The sequence below is a fragment of the Alosa alosa genome, chromosome 3 (assembly GCF_017589495.1).
Source record: "Alosa alosa isolate M-15738 ecotype Scorff River chromosome 3, AALO_Geno_1.1, whole genome shotgun sequence".
NCBI lineage: Eukaryota > Metazoa > Chordata > Actinopteri > Clupeiformes > Clupeidae > Alosa > Alosa alosa.
Genome location: NC_063191.1, coordinates 26,540,415 through 26,555,610, shown reverse-complemented (window position 1 = coordinate 26,555,610; position 15,196 = coordinate 26,540,415). Strand labels below are relative to the sequence as shown.

The window sequence follows — 15,196 nt, the reverse complement described above, 5'->3', positions numbered from 1 at the left end:
AAGAGTTGAGTGGCTTTTTTTTTTTGGGGTCAGTGGGTAGTGTCCCCACGAAAGCTCAGACCAAACCTACGCCCTTGCCAACGGCACTGAACAATGCCCTCAACAATGTAATCTTAAAGGTCACTAAATGGATCAATAGTTGTTGACAATTTCATCTTTCGCTTGAGTGCTTGATCAATAGACACAAGTTCAGGGACAGCACATCTGAACAAAACAACCCAGACACACAACAGCAGAAGGCCTAGTAGCTTTCAACCGTGTTGTAGAAGGTTTTGGTTTGACTAGCTTCATAGCATCCACTATTTTACGCTCGGCCCTACTAAGACTTCTAACAAAAAAAGGTCTACTTCACTTAGTTTGTTATTTTATAATTTTCACAAAAAAACAGCTTTGGGTTACAAGAGTTATGACTGATACATTCCTTGCTTGAGAACATACATGCAAATTCTCCATCTGAGTCAGACGCTAAATGTGAACAAGCCACATTAGCATTTACCTTTTTTCCACTCGCACCCTAGGGTCTATTTACGGTAGTTAACAAATTCAAACTTCTGATTGAGAGCATAATTATGTTAATTGGTGGCATTTTGAGCAAGACCATTTATTTGCATTGTCACTGAATGGGCTTACAGTGATGCTAACAGGGCAAGGTGCCAAGTCGCTATTTTATACCTCTAACAATGCTCCAATATAATTACACTTCTGTGGTAGTGTGGTGAGGGTTTCTACAGACAGACCGAAATATTATAAACTTTGAAAGTGTACAGAGAGGTTATAACAAGACCTGTATCTGTAGGGAGGAAATTCCATGGCTTCCTGGTCTGGTATCAACGGGCGTGTTCAATCGAATCAGTGCTGCGCAGATCTGGTTAAATGTAAGGCATGTTTGTATTGAAAGAGGACATTTCAATACAAAGTTTCCAAACTTATGACATTTGGCAAAGAAGTACCTGTGTGTGCCAGGCAGCCACCAGTTCCTTGTCTGAAAGAATATGTAGTGGGAGTGGGAATATGATTACTTGCCACAGAGCACCACATCTCTCCAGAAGGCTTGTGTTCAAACTATTGTTAAACACCTGTTCACACCACACAAATGTGCACACAATTACCCTCTCACACCATATTTCTTCATCAATGTGCAGATATCTCAATCTAGTCAAATTGATAATCTTATTATATTGATTATTTATTTTTAAATAAGTCTTGTCATGCAAATAAAAGCTAGTGTATGCCTTGATTGGATAGATTAAGTTTACTAGATACTGTATTGTCAGATGTGGATATACTGAGATACTGAGATGGAGTTTACATAAAAATAAATCATATTACTGAGGTAGTGGAACATTATATACAGAGTCTTATATCTTGGTGTTTCATAATGGATTTGGTAAAGAAATCTGCAGTTTGGAAGTAAGCAAATTACAAATGCCATGACATGCAGGGAGTCATAGATACAAGCAGAGAGAAATAGAGGGAGGCGCACATTCACACATTCCCTCTGAATACAGATGATGCACCTCTAACCTCTGGTTTATCCTTCCTAAGCCAATGATACAAGTCCTCTGCTTCACGTAGGAGACCTTTGGCAGTGGTGTTAGAAACGGTGGATGATATGTGGGCCTGCTTGAGTGCCCTTGAGCTGAAAGTCGTGTTGATGTTTTGATTCACTGTGGTTAACACTGCAGGAGGATACTGGAGTACATTAATATAGCACGGCTTTCATGGAGCCGCAATGTCATCACTTGACCTGGCCACTGACCTTCTCACGGTCCCAGAGACATGCCTCGGCATTTATAATGGAGTTGTCTTTACTGAATGACCACTGTCTCATTCATGTGGTCACACAATACACACACACAAACTCACATTCATTATATATCACACACACACACACACACACACACCTTGATGGAGAGTGACTCACACCCTCACTAGTTTGACAAGATGTACTCATACATCATAGAAACATTCAAGCAGAACCCTCCCAACAACATATACTGTGTAAAGTATTTAAATAAAGTCAACTAAAGCTAAATAAAGTGAATGAGTGTAAATTATGATAATGAAAACAGGTCTGTAGAATATTGGTGAGGGATACGTGGGATGCTTAAAGTGACACAGTTTGGCACAAAACTCATGTATTCTCAATTAAATGAACAATTCATGTTTCTGTGAGGACTTGTGCAGGGACAACAGGAAGGTGCAGTGATTAGTGGGTATTCAAGCTGTGCTGCGTTGCTCACGAATAACCCTCCTGAGAACAAACATAGCTGCCCTTTAGGATATCTCTATATGTATTTGGTATTTAGTATATCTCTTTATCACCCGAAGAGAAGAAATACTCTTTACTGATTGGCTGGTGGGGTGGCTATTAATTCTGAATAACAGGACACCTATGAAGTAGATCTGGTAAAAAAAGTTTAATCCCTGTTCCATATCAATGCTTATGAATGGTAACTACTGTATACCAACCATAGTAGGGCGACGGTTGAGCCTGAAAGCAGGCTTCGCAACAATGGAATCAACTGTAAACAAGCTAACTGTCCATGCAATCGCTGTTATAGGGCCAAAGAAAGTTGCACAGGTCAGATTCTTTTTAAACGTAACCGCTTGTTTCCTTTGCGTGTTAAAGGCATGACTATTGCCTATAGTGGCAACCGGGTGATAAGCGGGATAATGGCCTTCGAGGTGTCCTGTTATACGGAATTAATGGACTTGGACGGAGGCAACTTCTTTGCTTCTCACCCTCGTCCATTAATTCAGTATAACAGGATACTTTGGCGGCCATTATCCCTTATATAGTTTTTGGTATTTAGTGTATCTCTATATACAGTATATATCTCTTTTAATCCCGTAAGGGAAATTTATATTTATTAAGTGAATTTGTGCAACACACACAGCACACAATGTACACACAGTGAGGTGAAGCACACACTAATCCCGGCGCAGTGAGCTGCCTGCATCAACAGCGGCGCTCGGGGAGCAGTGAGGGTTTAGGTGCCTTGCTCAAAGGCACTTCAGCCATGCCTACTGGTCGGGGTTCGAACCGGTAACCCTCCGGTTACAGGTCCGAAGTGCTAACTATAGGCCACGGCTGCCCCAGTGTTGCTACTATGTTAATATTTAGTGTATCTCTATTAGTATTTAGTGTAGCTCTAAATAGTATTTAGTATATCTCTATATTTAGTATTTAGTGTATCTCTGTATCTCTATAGTAGTATTTAGTGTATCTCTTTATAATATTTAGTATTTAGTATATCTCTATAGTATTTAATGTATCTCTATATAATATTTAGTATTTAGTATATCTCTATAGTATTTAGTATTTAGTGTATCTCTATATAGTATTTAGTGTATCTCTAGCATTTGGTATAGTGTATCTCTATATTTAATATTTAGTGTATCTCAATATAGTGTATCTCTAGTATTTAGCATTTAGTGTGTCTCTATATAGTATTCAGTATTTAGTGTATATCTATATAGTATTAGGTATTTAATGTATCTCTATATTTAGTGTATCTCTATATAGTGTATCTCTATAGTATTTAGTATTTAGTGTATCTCTATACAGTATTTAGCATTTAGTGTATCTCTATATAGTATTCAGTATTTAGTGTATATCTATATAGGGCAGTTCCAGCGTTATGGATGTGACAATTGGACTCATATTGGTAAACAAAATGCCTTAGAGTGGGGGCAAAATTAGTATCAGTGAATTAATTTGCATAGCTTTTAATGTAACCTCTGTCCTCTGAATACTGAGAAATCCTCAAATTTCATATAATCAATTTCATCCTAAGAATACAAGGCATTTTATCAGCGTTATGGATGTGAAATGAAATGGACACACTTTTGTGAGAGATTACAGGTTTTCTACAAACTCTGTGAATTTTGAAGGAAACTGCCGAAACTATGATATATGTAGCATGAAGGAGACTTGAATGAACACAAAAAGTGTGTTTTTGAAACTATGCGTCATTTTCGTAATGCATTATGTAGGAAAAACTGATGTTATGGATGTGACGGTTTCACGTTATGGATGTGACGTGTCTGAACCAGTCCTCGACAAACTACATAAAACACATAATTAAGTAGTGAATTTTGATATGAAACAATTGAAATAGTAATCATGAAAAACTAGCGATGAAATTATTGCTTCCTCAGTGCCCACTAAGAGACACAGGAAGAATCAGGACAACAAGTCATTTAAAATATAAAAAATAAATTATTTTTTTTCTTTTACCGTCATCAATTTTGGTCACTGATTCCCGGGTTACTGAAACACCAGGGAACATGAAACTTGGTGGCCACTCCCTTAAATAACTAGCCCTACCTGAACCGTTGCACCCAAGATGACAAAATATTTATGGTATGTTAGTCTCAAGAGCCCGCATCAACCTAACCCATACCCACTCATTTGTGATTTGCACACATAAAGTACATGTGCACACACGCACATGCACACACACACACACACGCACGCACGCACAGTCGCACACATACAGACAGGCAAGCACACACACACATAAACACATACAGACAGGCAAGCACACACACACACATGAACAAACAAACACCCACATGAATGCAGACACATAAACACAAACACAGGCACGCACCCAGTCTTGTAAATTCACATTATGTAACATCCATAACGTCACATCCATAACGCACCATTAAAGGTTTTAAAAGCAAGAAAGTGGCACAATTTGGTCATCACACTTTACATTGATATAAACCAGCTTTGCACGGACACTATGGACATTGTCGCATCAACACTGTATGTGTAGCATAAACGTTTCCTATAAAACGTTATGGATGTGACATGGCCATGGAACTTGCTGACTTAAAAAACAAAAGCCTTACAAATGTAAGGAGTTGTGCTCTTAAAGGCAAGTGAATCTTTCCTCGAATAAACATACAGTACCTACATAACCATCTTCTCTGACATCTCCTCTTCTTACAGGTGGGGAAAATCCGACGGACTGCCGCCAGAAAGCGTGAGTACCACGTGCTCTTCATGGTGCTCACCTCGGTGGTGTGCTATCTCCTGTGCTGGATGCCTTATGGAGTGGTGGCCATGATGGCCACGTTCGGGCAGCCTGGCCTCATCACACCCGTCGCTAGTGTGGTCCCCTCACTCCTGGCCAAGAGCAGCACCGTCATCAACCCTCTGATCTACATACTCATGAACAAGCAGGTAACAAACATACTGTACTATTATTCTGTAGTACATTCATTTACATGTACTCATTTAGCAGACATTTCTCATCCAAAGTGACTTACATATGTTATATATATTTGAAGGGGTTACATTGTCCCCAGAGAAACTTGGGGTTAAGTGCCTTGCTCAAGGGCACAATGGTGGAAGCCAGGAATTGAACCCACAACTTTTCAGGCTACTGCATGCTAGCCCAGCTCCTTAGCCACTATGCTACCACTGCCCCTATTCATACTACTCTTGAAACACAGGAGTAATTCCATTTTACTACACGGGTGCAGTGTATTATTATTGTTATTGTAGTAGTAGTCATAATAATCTGGATGCTACTCTATCTTCACTAATCATGAACATAAACCTCTAAAATGCGCCATGTATAATGAAGTGCTAGATGGATGAAACGTTACAGAGGAGACTGAGGTTTGCTCTTTGAGAGTAGATGTGACAGATGTTTTTAAGGGATTACCAACAGTTCACATGATTAAACAGAACTACATGGAGCCAACAACAGCACCATTTTAATCACCTGGATATATTCAAAAACTAGATATACCGCATAGCGGTACAAAATCTGACCGCCGCTCAGTCCTGTACATCCTCTCCGCGAAAATAAATCACACTTGTCAATTTGTCTCCATCTCCTCTAGAGCCTGGCCGATATGGGATTTTAAAGTCCGATACCGATTTCGATATTTGAGTTTTTCAAAAACCGATTCCGAAAACCAATATATTGGCCAATAGTCATTTTTAACAAACACAATGTAAAAATGTTCTCCCATAACAAGGTTCTCAAGGTGGGGCATTATGTCCTTGAATACGCCTAACTATCTAGTTTCCTAATGAAAGGCTCTATATACAGTAATTAAAAAAAAAGTGTCAGGTCTTTGTTTTATAATAACCACATTGCCACAATCTACATTGTGAGCAGATTACTTAATGACTCTATCCCTTTATGCAAGCAAACCATTTTATAAGTATGATCAGTTGGCCTACTTACTTTACTTTTAACCTTTGTAGCCTAAACCATGCTCTTCTTGACTTGAAACGCCTTTGTTGAAATGCATGAAATTGAAGACTGAAACCAGGGAGTATACTAGTGGGTGTTTGGGAATGACCGTTAGCTCAGATGCTCACATTTATTTTGTGTAGAGTTTTTGTGGTTTTAATCAGGGCTGTAGTGGAGGCTAAATGCAAGTAAACACAGTTTATCCACCTCTGAAATTTCAGAAATAGAGTTTTTCCACCTCTTATTACAGTTTATCGACCTCTCAAAATAATTTATTCACCAATTGCAACTTTTAACATTCAAAAATCACACTGTAGGCCTATTATCCACATTCACAATATGTACACTCATCAACACTAGAAAAAAACATTTAATACCACTGGTATTGTTATAAACATTGGACAATAACCTCCATCATCAAACATGCTGAATGCATTTTTAAAAAAACGCATGGCACAGTCAACCTTGATCACAGAATTCATAGTTTACCCACCTCTTGTTTTACCACTACACCCCTGGTCTTAATGCAACATTTTACAAAGCACTGACAGGGCCACCATGGACTGTGAGCGAGTCAACAGCAGAAAAAACCTAATTAGCAAGCAGAAGTGTCCCAGCCCGGTGTTTATCACTACTAATAGCTAAAAATATTTAGTCATTGAATACTTCATAATTGGTTAATTTAAATGATTACACTTGTCTTTAATGTCATTACAGTGGTGGTGTGTAGGTCTAATTTAGTGCCAGTGACATTAAGAAGAACATGAAAGTAATTAGCTTCATTCTCACAGTTTTAGGCTAGAGGAAAATAGTAGTGCATAGTCCAAGGATATATGGATGCAATTCATTTTAGATAAAATAAATGTTAAAAAAACTAACAAGTCGAAGAAAATCTTTCTGGGATCATAGAAGAGATAAGTGTCTTGCAATGTTCATTTCTATGATTTTGATGAGCATACACGAATGACAGACATGACAAGTGAGCTAACAGGATTACCTAGAAGGAACTCTCTCCAGATGTAAAAGTTTGGCAATAGGTTGCGGAGCTTACTTCGGAAATATCATTAAACCCAACAGTAGGCCTAAATTAACTAAATTCCATAGCCTAAGTGCTGTAGGTTATCAATACAAACTTGAGAGTTGCAAGTTAGCAAATCAACTTAACATTAGCTGCAGGTTAAAAGCTGCGTGTGTGTGTGTGTGTGAGAGTGAGGAGAAGACACATAGGCTACAGGAAGCACTAGAAGAATGCTTTGAGCACACTGACTTGAAATGCATATCTTATTGGAAAACGTCATTCTTAAAAGTATTGATACTAATAAAATTAGGTATTGTGACATTTCTAATTTCAGGGTATTGCGATACTTTTTTGATACTACCCTGCAGCGGTAGGTGTGTGTGTGTGGGGTGGGGGGTAGGGGGCAAATCACAAATGAGTGGTTATGGGCTAGGTTGATGCAGAACCAGGAACCTTGGGACCAACATACCTTAAAAATTTCATCATCCTTGGTGCCACAGTTCAGTTATTTAGGAAAAACTGCATTTTATGAGTTTCGCAGGGGGAGAGTGGCCAAACTAAATGTTTCCATAAAAGTCTAGTGGGGCTACATGCCCACCAAGTTTCATGTGCCCCGGTGTTTTGGTGTCCCGGGAATCGTTGAACAAAAACTCAGGAAGTTGATGACGGGGAAAAAAAATGACAATCCCTATATGACCGCTACGCTAGCTACACTTCAGAGGTGTACATCCTATGGATGAAGCAACAGAGAAAACAATTTACTGCGAACGAGGCAAGAGGCTACAGCAAAATCTTGACTCTCACTGGGATATCCCGCTGAGAGTAGAAATGGGTTTTTGGAAATGCCAAGCAGTCTGGAAGTGTCCTTCTCTCAGACCCCAAAGCACTGGTCAGAATAGCCTTGCAGTACATAGGGGAGGGGAAGGTTATGGCCGAGCTGTGTCCAGTCGGGCCCAGCGGTGGCTCCACCTGCTCTCCCTGTGACCTGCCCTTATTATTTATCTGGCCAGTACACCAGCAACACTTTCTACTTAAATAACAGTCTACGTGGAATATGAATGATGCCAAAAATAATTTGCTGTTTTATTTTGCACAGCACTGTGGATGATTAGGAATATGGGATTTTGTTATCTCTAACACCCTGCTTGAGTGTAGCTATAAGGAAGGTGCCATCTGGTCTAATATCTGAATAAATATTGAGAAAATCAGAGAGGCAGTCATTTTGATAACTGTGTGTAATCATGCATCGTAATACCAGACACTGGCATCATGATTATTGTCAGCGTGCTGGCACAAATTGAACATGACTGAGAAAACGCTTAATGCCAAGATTACAGATGATTTTCAGCGGCCTCAAGCGTGATGTTAGCCTGGATAACATCAGACCGCCTCTCAAATCTCAACTGAGAATTGTGTATGAGTTTGGGGACCCTTCATTTACTTCCGATGTCCAAGGGGTGTAATCAGAAGTGAAATTAAACTTAAATTGTACATTACCAAAAAGTCTTACCAAATCTTTTTTTAGAATGTTTTAAATGCAGTTTCCAAAGAAAATAAACATCCATATTGTGCACTTACCATGCACTTCCATTTTCCCCACCTCTACCTCCTTCTTCTACCACATTCTGCTTCAACTAGTACTCAAAACTTCTGCACTCCTCTGGTAGTAGTATCTATTGATGTAGTATTAATTGTTACCTAAGATCTCCTCTGCATTGTAGCTTGAATGTTATTCTTTATTTTGTATGTTGCTTTGGGTAAAAGAGTCTAAATGAGCAGTGCGGCTAACTGTACTTTTCTTTTTTTTTTTTTAAAGTATATTTTTTTGGCCTTAAATGACAGGACAGTGAAGAATGACAGGAAGCGAGTGGGAGAGAGAGTCGGGGTGGGATCCGGAAAGGACCACGGGCCGGGAATCGAACCCGGGTCGCCGGCGTACGGTGCAGGTGCCCCAGCCAGTCGCACCATGGCCGGGGCCTAACTGTACTTTTCTGTCAGTCATCGTATAAAGCCCGCCCCATGCTGGATAAGTGGTTGTGATTGGTTCCTAGACTTATTTTAAATTCAGAAATCAGCTTCAATGGGAGGGTCTCCGGACGGACCTGCTGAGCAAATTGAATGTTGCTCACAGTTGCTCACAGCTGTCTGGGTTCACCAAAGCTAGGGCAATAGTGTCAAGAACAAAAATCAGCTTTTAGTCATTAACATTATGTTTATATCTTTGCATAGAAACACATATTCATCGCCCAAGATCTCCCACCATAGTTTCCAGTACTTTATATATGTTTTATAAAGTTGGCCTCACCTTGCAACGAAAGCACTGGTCCTTGAGACGTAACAGTTTTTGTACTAACAAAAAAATAAACATGGTCCTGGTGAGTGTACAGTACATAAGGACTTCAGCTTTTCAATGTGCAATCCCTTTATTTACATAATATAAAACAACAAACATACTGAAAATTATTAATTACAAACTGACTGAAGTCTAACAAAAGAGAACTTCATAAATCAAACGAGACAACATCAACAGAAGATGCCATGGCTTTACAGCGTGAACGGACTTGTTTTTGTTTCATCTAAAGTATTTGAAACGTTTCACATGTAAGCTCAGGAAAACAATGTTTAAGGAAGTTTAAAGAAAGTTTAAGGAAAAACAATTTGTCAAGGCTAAGTGGTACATACAGAAAGTAAGAGAGAGAGAGAGAGAGAGAGAGAGACTGAGCTTGTACATTAGATGTAGATTAAATGGCCAACATGGACAGTGACCCTTCATGTGTCACCTCTTCATGAGCTCACGAGTGTTCCACAGATGGCAGTTGGCCCAAGTCACTACAGTATCACAGCACCGTATTCACCGCAAACAAAACAGCAAAACAACAGCAGTAAACAAAAACAATCGATTTGGCACAGTATCAGGATTTCATCGCCTTTGCTCTGCCTATAGCGGCATTGGGTTTGATCAAGTGTGTTTCTGGCTGTATGTCTGGAGCTACATCCCTTGTTCTGTCGGTAAAGGGAACTCTCCAAAGAGACTCGGACGATCAATTGTAATCTTCCAGTGCAATGGATCTAACAGAGTCGTTTAGGTGTCCTGCGCTACAGTCGCTTTTTTGAAATTCGGCAAATCCTACAGCAGTGGACCTGGTGTCATTTCAGTCCAAATGAGGCAAACACAGATGGCGTGCAAGAGGAGATTAAATCCAGGACACACTGTGGTTAACACAGCTGATGATAAAAATTGATCAGGCACTGCAAGGCACAGTGCTACCCTTGTTGGGTAATGGTTCGGTGGAAGCAGTGGTGTGGTTTGTATGCCTTGTCTAGCCACTTCAGGTTTGCCATGTGAAAGTACTTCTATGCTAAGATTATTATGTTTCCATATAGCAAGAACACTGATCAAGAAGTAACATTTACAGCCCTCCTAACAAGTGCATGCTCTCCACATTTTACTATGATTATGAATTCAATGAACTATTTTTTGTCTTTTGTTTTACAAAATGAACTTTATCCATCACAACAATGCTAGTAACATATGAAAACAGCAATTCTAATCTTCACGAGTCTTAAAAGACACGTTTTTTGACATATAAAATTGTTTGGAGTACATCTTAAGTGATCGCTTAATGAAAATGTGTAATTCTTAGTCAATGACCAGGGTTTGTAAGTTGGTCGTTTTGTTGTATCATCAACCTAAAAAAGTTTATGCATGTGGATTACAGGAATTTGCTACCATGTTATATTTAGTAGTCTAAAAATGTCACTAAGTGACATACATTACTTTTAATGAATTTGCATTGTTGTCATGGGAAACCACATTCCTAGCTGTGTCCTCTTTAAACAGTTTAGGTATCATGCAGCAACACCAAAAGAAAGATTTCAAGGAAATGTGCATTAATATTGTATTGTTGTGTGAGAATTGTCTCCTTTAAAAATAATAATAATAATAATAATAATAATAAAAAATTTATTTCTGACATTTACTGAGAGAAGGCAATCTGTTGGCATTCCATTGGGGAAAAGCGTGGGGTGTTGAGGGATGTTCCGCGGAGGAAGACGGATGTTGGAGCTATGCTGGCGTAAAGCCTATAAACCACTGCATCTCCACATACCCCTAATTCCCCTTTATTACATCAACAAGCTTCTGGCCATCACAGTCATGCAGAAAAAGGAATAGAAATGGAAGAAAACAAAATGGAAGTAAAGGTGAATGCAGTAGGGTTCAGGATTAGTCTGGAGCGTTGGTGGTGGCTTGAGAAAACTACATTTAGTAGAGCTGGTTTAAGTGCCTCCTCTCTGAATACACCTGATCCGATCTCAGGTGAACAACGCCCACCTGGCCTAAATACACCTGATCCAACCTCAGATGAACAATGCCCACCTGGTGCAGGCACTGGTTTGGCCCGGAAGGCTGAAGATTTCTCTTTTTTTACTGTCAGTGTCTTTTTTTTTTTAAGAAAGAGTGATAATGAGAAAAAGGAGAAAGAAAAACATCTGCACGACATGATCAAAGTTGAGCTGTGCAGTGGTTTGTACACCTGAGTGAATGCTTACAAGAACTGCTATATACATCTGCAATACAAAAAAAAAACTCCAGTTGATTCCCTTCCTACCCCCAAACACCTAGAACAAACCTCTTTCCTCACACGAGTACACTTCATATCATAACACACTAAAACAGCAGGTGAGAGAGTTAGCTTTACACTCTAAAGAAAAAAAAATTATTTACATCACTCATGGACGACATTCAGTTAAAAGAGAATTTTCCCATAATTCCATCGCAATTTTCAACATATCAAGACACATGAAATGGCTTGTGAGCCTCCATAACAACATATCAGCAAAGTCCACAAAATGTCCTAAAACAACATAGGGACTTGACATGTCTGGACACTTTTGTGACCACAATCCTGTCCTTAAATCAGACACAGGTCTAGGTCTTCCTCCCTGCTTTCACACAAAGTGCCAGCTGAACAAGTTGGAGTATGGCCTGCTGCACTTTTCAAGCCAAAGGGGCTTCAGTCCCGCAGGCAATATTGCACTTCTGCTCACTAGGGGCTTATCAGATAGGGAGAGTGCACAAAGTCTTGTAAAGGACACTCAGCCATTGGAGCAAGAAAACAAAAGGTGAAATGTTGGCTGCAGTCTAATGTTAGACTTTGTTATGAGGCCTCTGGCAGTTGTTTTTTCTTTTTTGCTCATTGTGTTATGTTGTGTTGTGTTGTAGTGTGGTGTGTGTGTTTGAAATGGTATGACTGAGAGACATTCAGTTTAAAATACCACAAAAACCCATCCCCTACAGACCATGGTAACCAAGTTCTATTTAAGGTCAGGTCTGAGCTACACGATCAGACCCATCAGCTGCAGACATCTTCTTTCTTGGTTCGCTGCCTTCGGTCATCACATACCCTTAATCCTTTCAACCTCACGGGACACAGACACGACAGCAAAACACCAAAGTCAGGAGTAGAACACTTTCTTAAAGACAACTCTATTGCTAACCTAAAAGAAACCCTATACCTCCCCCTCCCCAATCAGTTCAGTAGATGCAACCAGTTTCTATGGAAGCAGACCATTTAGTTTTATCTCTGCCGTTCAAGTCTGTGAATGAAGTCACCATCTAGAGGAGTCCCTCCACCTCTCATGTGGTTGGGTATTGCGCCTTCAATCACTTTTTAAAATATTCTTTGTGTCTGGCAGAGAGGGATGTTTTTGTTGTTCTTTTTTATTTATCAAAGAAATCACAAAGATCTGACCAGGAAGCATTCAAAGCCAAAGAGTTCAGGGGTCACACTGGACAGTGCTGAATCCAGGAAGTGTGACCTTGCCCTTGGTCCTGAGGTCGCGTGCGGGGCCCGTGTTGATGCGTTGCACCAGCATCTTCTCGTAGAGCAGCGGGTGGTAGGCACCGAGCGTGCAGGCCGCGTCGAAGTAGCGCTCGTGGTAGTGGCACAGGTCCGTCTGGCGCACCGACGGGATGTACTCATACACGTGGACCTCCTCACACAGCGCCATCATCAGGAGGATGCCTGCAGTACAGGACACACACACAGTTACTACCAATCAGATATCCACTTTGATACACTGACATTTACGTGCACTCATACGAACACAAGGTTACTATGGTTGGCATTCACAGTTACATGATATACAATTCCACAAAGCCACTTTCCCAAAACCATGCACAGACGGTTATAGACACTTTAAACTGCAGAATCAAACGTGCATTCCTAAGGCATTTCCGGTGGCAGAGAAAACAACACTGAGCTAATGGTAACTTGGGGACAAATAAAAATGAAACGTTTTAAAGATGACATTTTGTAGAGCATTACGCTGAGTCCGAGTCATTTTCATTTAAATGTATCTGCGTTGATTTTGAACATTTAATCCTTTAGAAACAGACTGAAAGAGTCTATACAACTATTGTAGAATTGTAACTATAATGTAAAGGCTGACAGCACTTTCTCATATGTCGTCCTTTTGATGTTGAGACATATTCACCAATCACCCACACTGGAGTACGAGCCCTTGAGAAAAAGTTTTTTTGATGGAGGCTGGCAAGGCAGTAAAAGGAAGTGGCCGAGAACGAAAACCGCTCTGAGCGCAGATGAGATTTTGGAGGAAAATTGCACCCAGATTAGGTTTGAGCCTGAGCACACAGAAACAGATGGGCCAGCGATGAAACGGGGATCCAGGCAACCCTTATTCTCATGCCTGCTCTGGTCCCCAGTGACACAAGTCTGACCGATCAAGTTCTGGCTGCCTACAGTCCACATGTTTGTTAGGGCGGTCTTTAAACAGCCCCCCGCATCTTTACCAAGCTTTATTACACAGCTCTTCATAATGCTGTAGAATGCTCAACTTGAATGGGCCTTCCCAACGTTCAGAGGTCTGATAATTTTGTGTAATGGACCGTTGCTATGTATAGCAGACTGCTGTCAAGGAAAATGGGTTTTGTGTTTCTTATTCGAGTCTTTCTTATCACTCTACAAGTAGTCCAGTTACTTCTTGCAATGGAAGTGTGTGTTGCGAATTATTTGTTTCTCAGCAAAAAACACGACGAAACGGTAACCAATAAATGTAAAGAGACATCATGTGGAGTTTATTTTTTGTTTTGGCAAGTAGCTTTGTACTAAGCAGGATAATCCGCTGGCGCGTCAGGGTCCGGTTTGCCCTGTCGGGACTTATTTTTCCGATAATGACCGGTGTGCTATACATTATCCCTTACATAATCAGTGGACAACAGATTTGTCATTTTAGGGATTAGTATTCCAAGTTCTACATTCTAAATTATCTGATTTTGCTGGAGAACAAAATAAACAACTCTACTGATTGTCCCCCATACAGACCAAACAATCCCTTACAGTATGTGTTGTGTGAACCAATGACTATTTCTTGTTGATTCTCCTAATCTCTCCCCTTTCTTCTCCCTCCATCTTCATGTCCCCATTCTTTCAACTTGACTCATGCTTTCTCTCTATCTGTTCTCTGTTGATTCTGCACCTTGCCTTCTTCCCCCTCAATTTTCTCCTCTCTCTCTTTCTCTCTCTCACTCTCTCTCTCTCTCTCTCTGTGTTCCACCACCCTCCCTCATCTCACATCCTCCAATCTTCCACTTCCACACCATCACTTTGTTTTCTTCATTCTCTCTCCTCTCCAGTTCAAAAGGTGTTTCCTGATCCTGATTGGCTGCCAGCGGAGACAGGCGGAGAATGGTCAGTCGTCCATGCCCTCCAAGACCACGGTCATCCACCTCAACCGCCGCATCTACAGCAAGACGGTGCCCCAAATCTCGGTCCACGGGCCGTCCACCAGCCTGCCCAATCACTGCAGCAGCACGCCGGCGACGGAGAGGAGTCACTCACACATCGACATTTCCTGAACACTTCCATAGCACCATGTCAAGGGGTTTTTACTGTTGTTTGACATGACTGGAAACTATACAAAAAGGCTT

General features: G+C 40.5%; 2 protein-coding genes across 4 annotated transcripts in view; one reads left to right on the top strand and one right to left on the bottom strand.

Annotated features, from left to right (window-relative positions):
• LOC125292032 (parapinopsin-like) overlaps positions 1-15,196 on the top strand; it is a 35,489-nt gene that overhangs the window by 20,035 nt on the left and 258 nt on the right. Inside the window, exons 3-4 of one of the 2 annotated variants that reach the window (XM_048239106.1) lie at positions 4,967-5,200; positions 14,903-15,143. In XM_048239106.1, coding sequence (XP_048095063.1) covers positions 4,967-5,200; positions 14,903-15,124 — 456 coding nt within the window. In that variant the 3' untranslated portion in view covers positions 15,125-15,143. Of the gene's footprint in view, positions 1-4,966; positions 5,201-9,087; positions 9,117-14,902; positions 15,144-15,196 lie in introns of those variants that run through there. The other variant, XM_048239107.1, reaches the window with a different exon arrangement.
• Positions 9,650-15,196, bottom strand: part of st6gal2a (ST6 beta-galactosamide alpha-2,6-sialyltranferase 2a) — a 58,653-nt gene continuing 53,106 nt past the window's right edge. For both annotated transcript variants that reach the window (XM_048239104.1, XM_048239105.1), the window contains exon 7: positions 9,650-13,271. In XM_048239104.1, the coding sequence (XP_048095061.1) occupies positions 13,024-13,271 (248 nt within the window). In that variant the 3' untranslated portion in view covers positions 9,650-13,023. The remainder of the gene's footprint in view (positions 13,272-15,196) is intronic.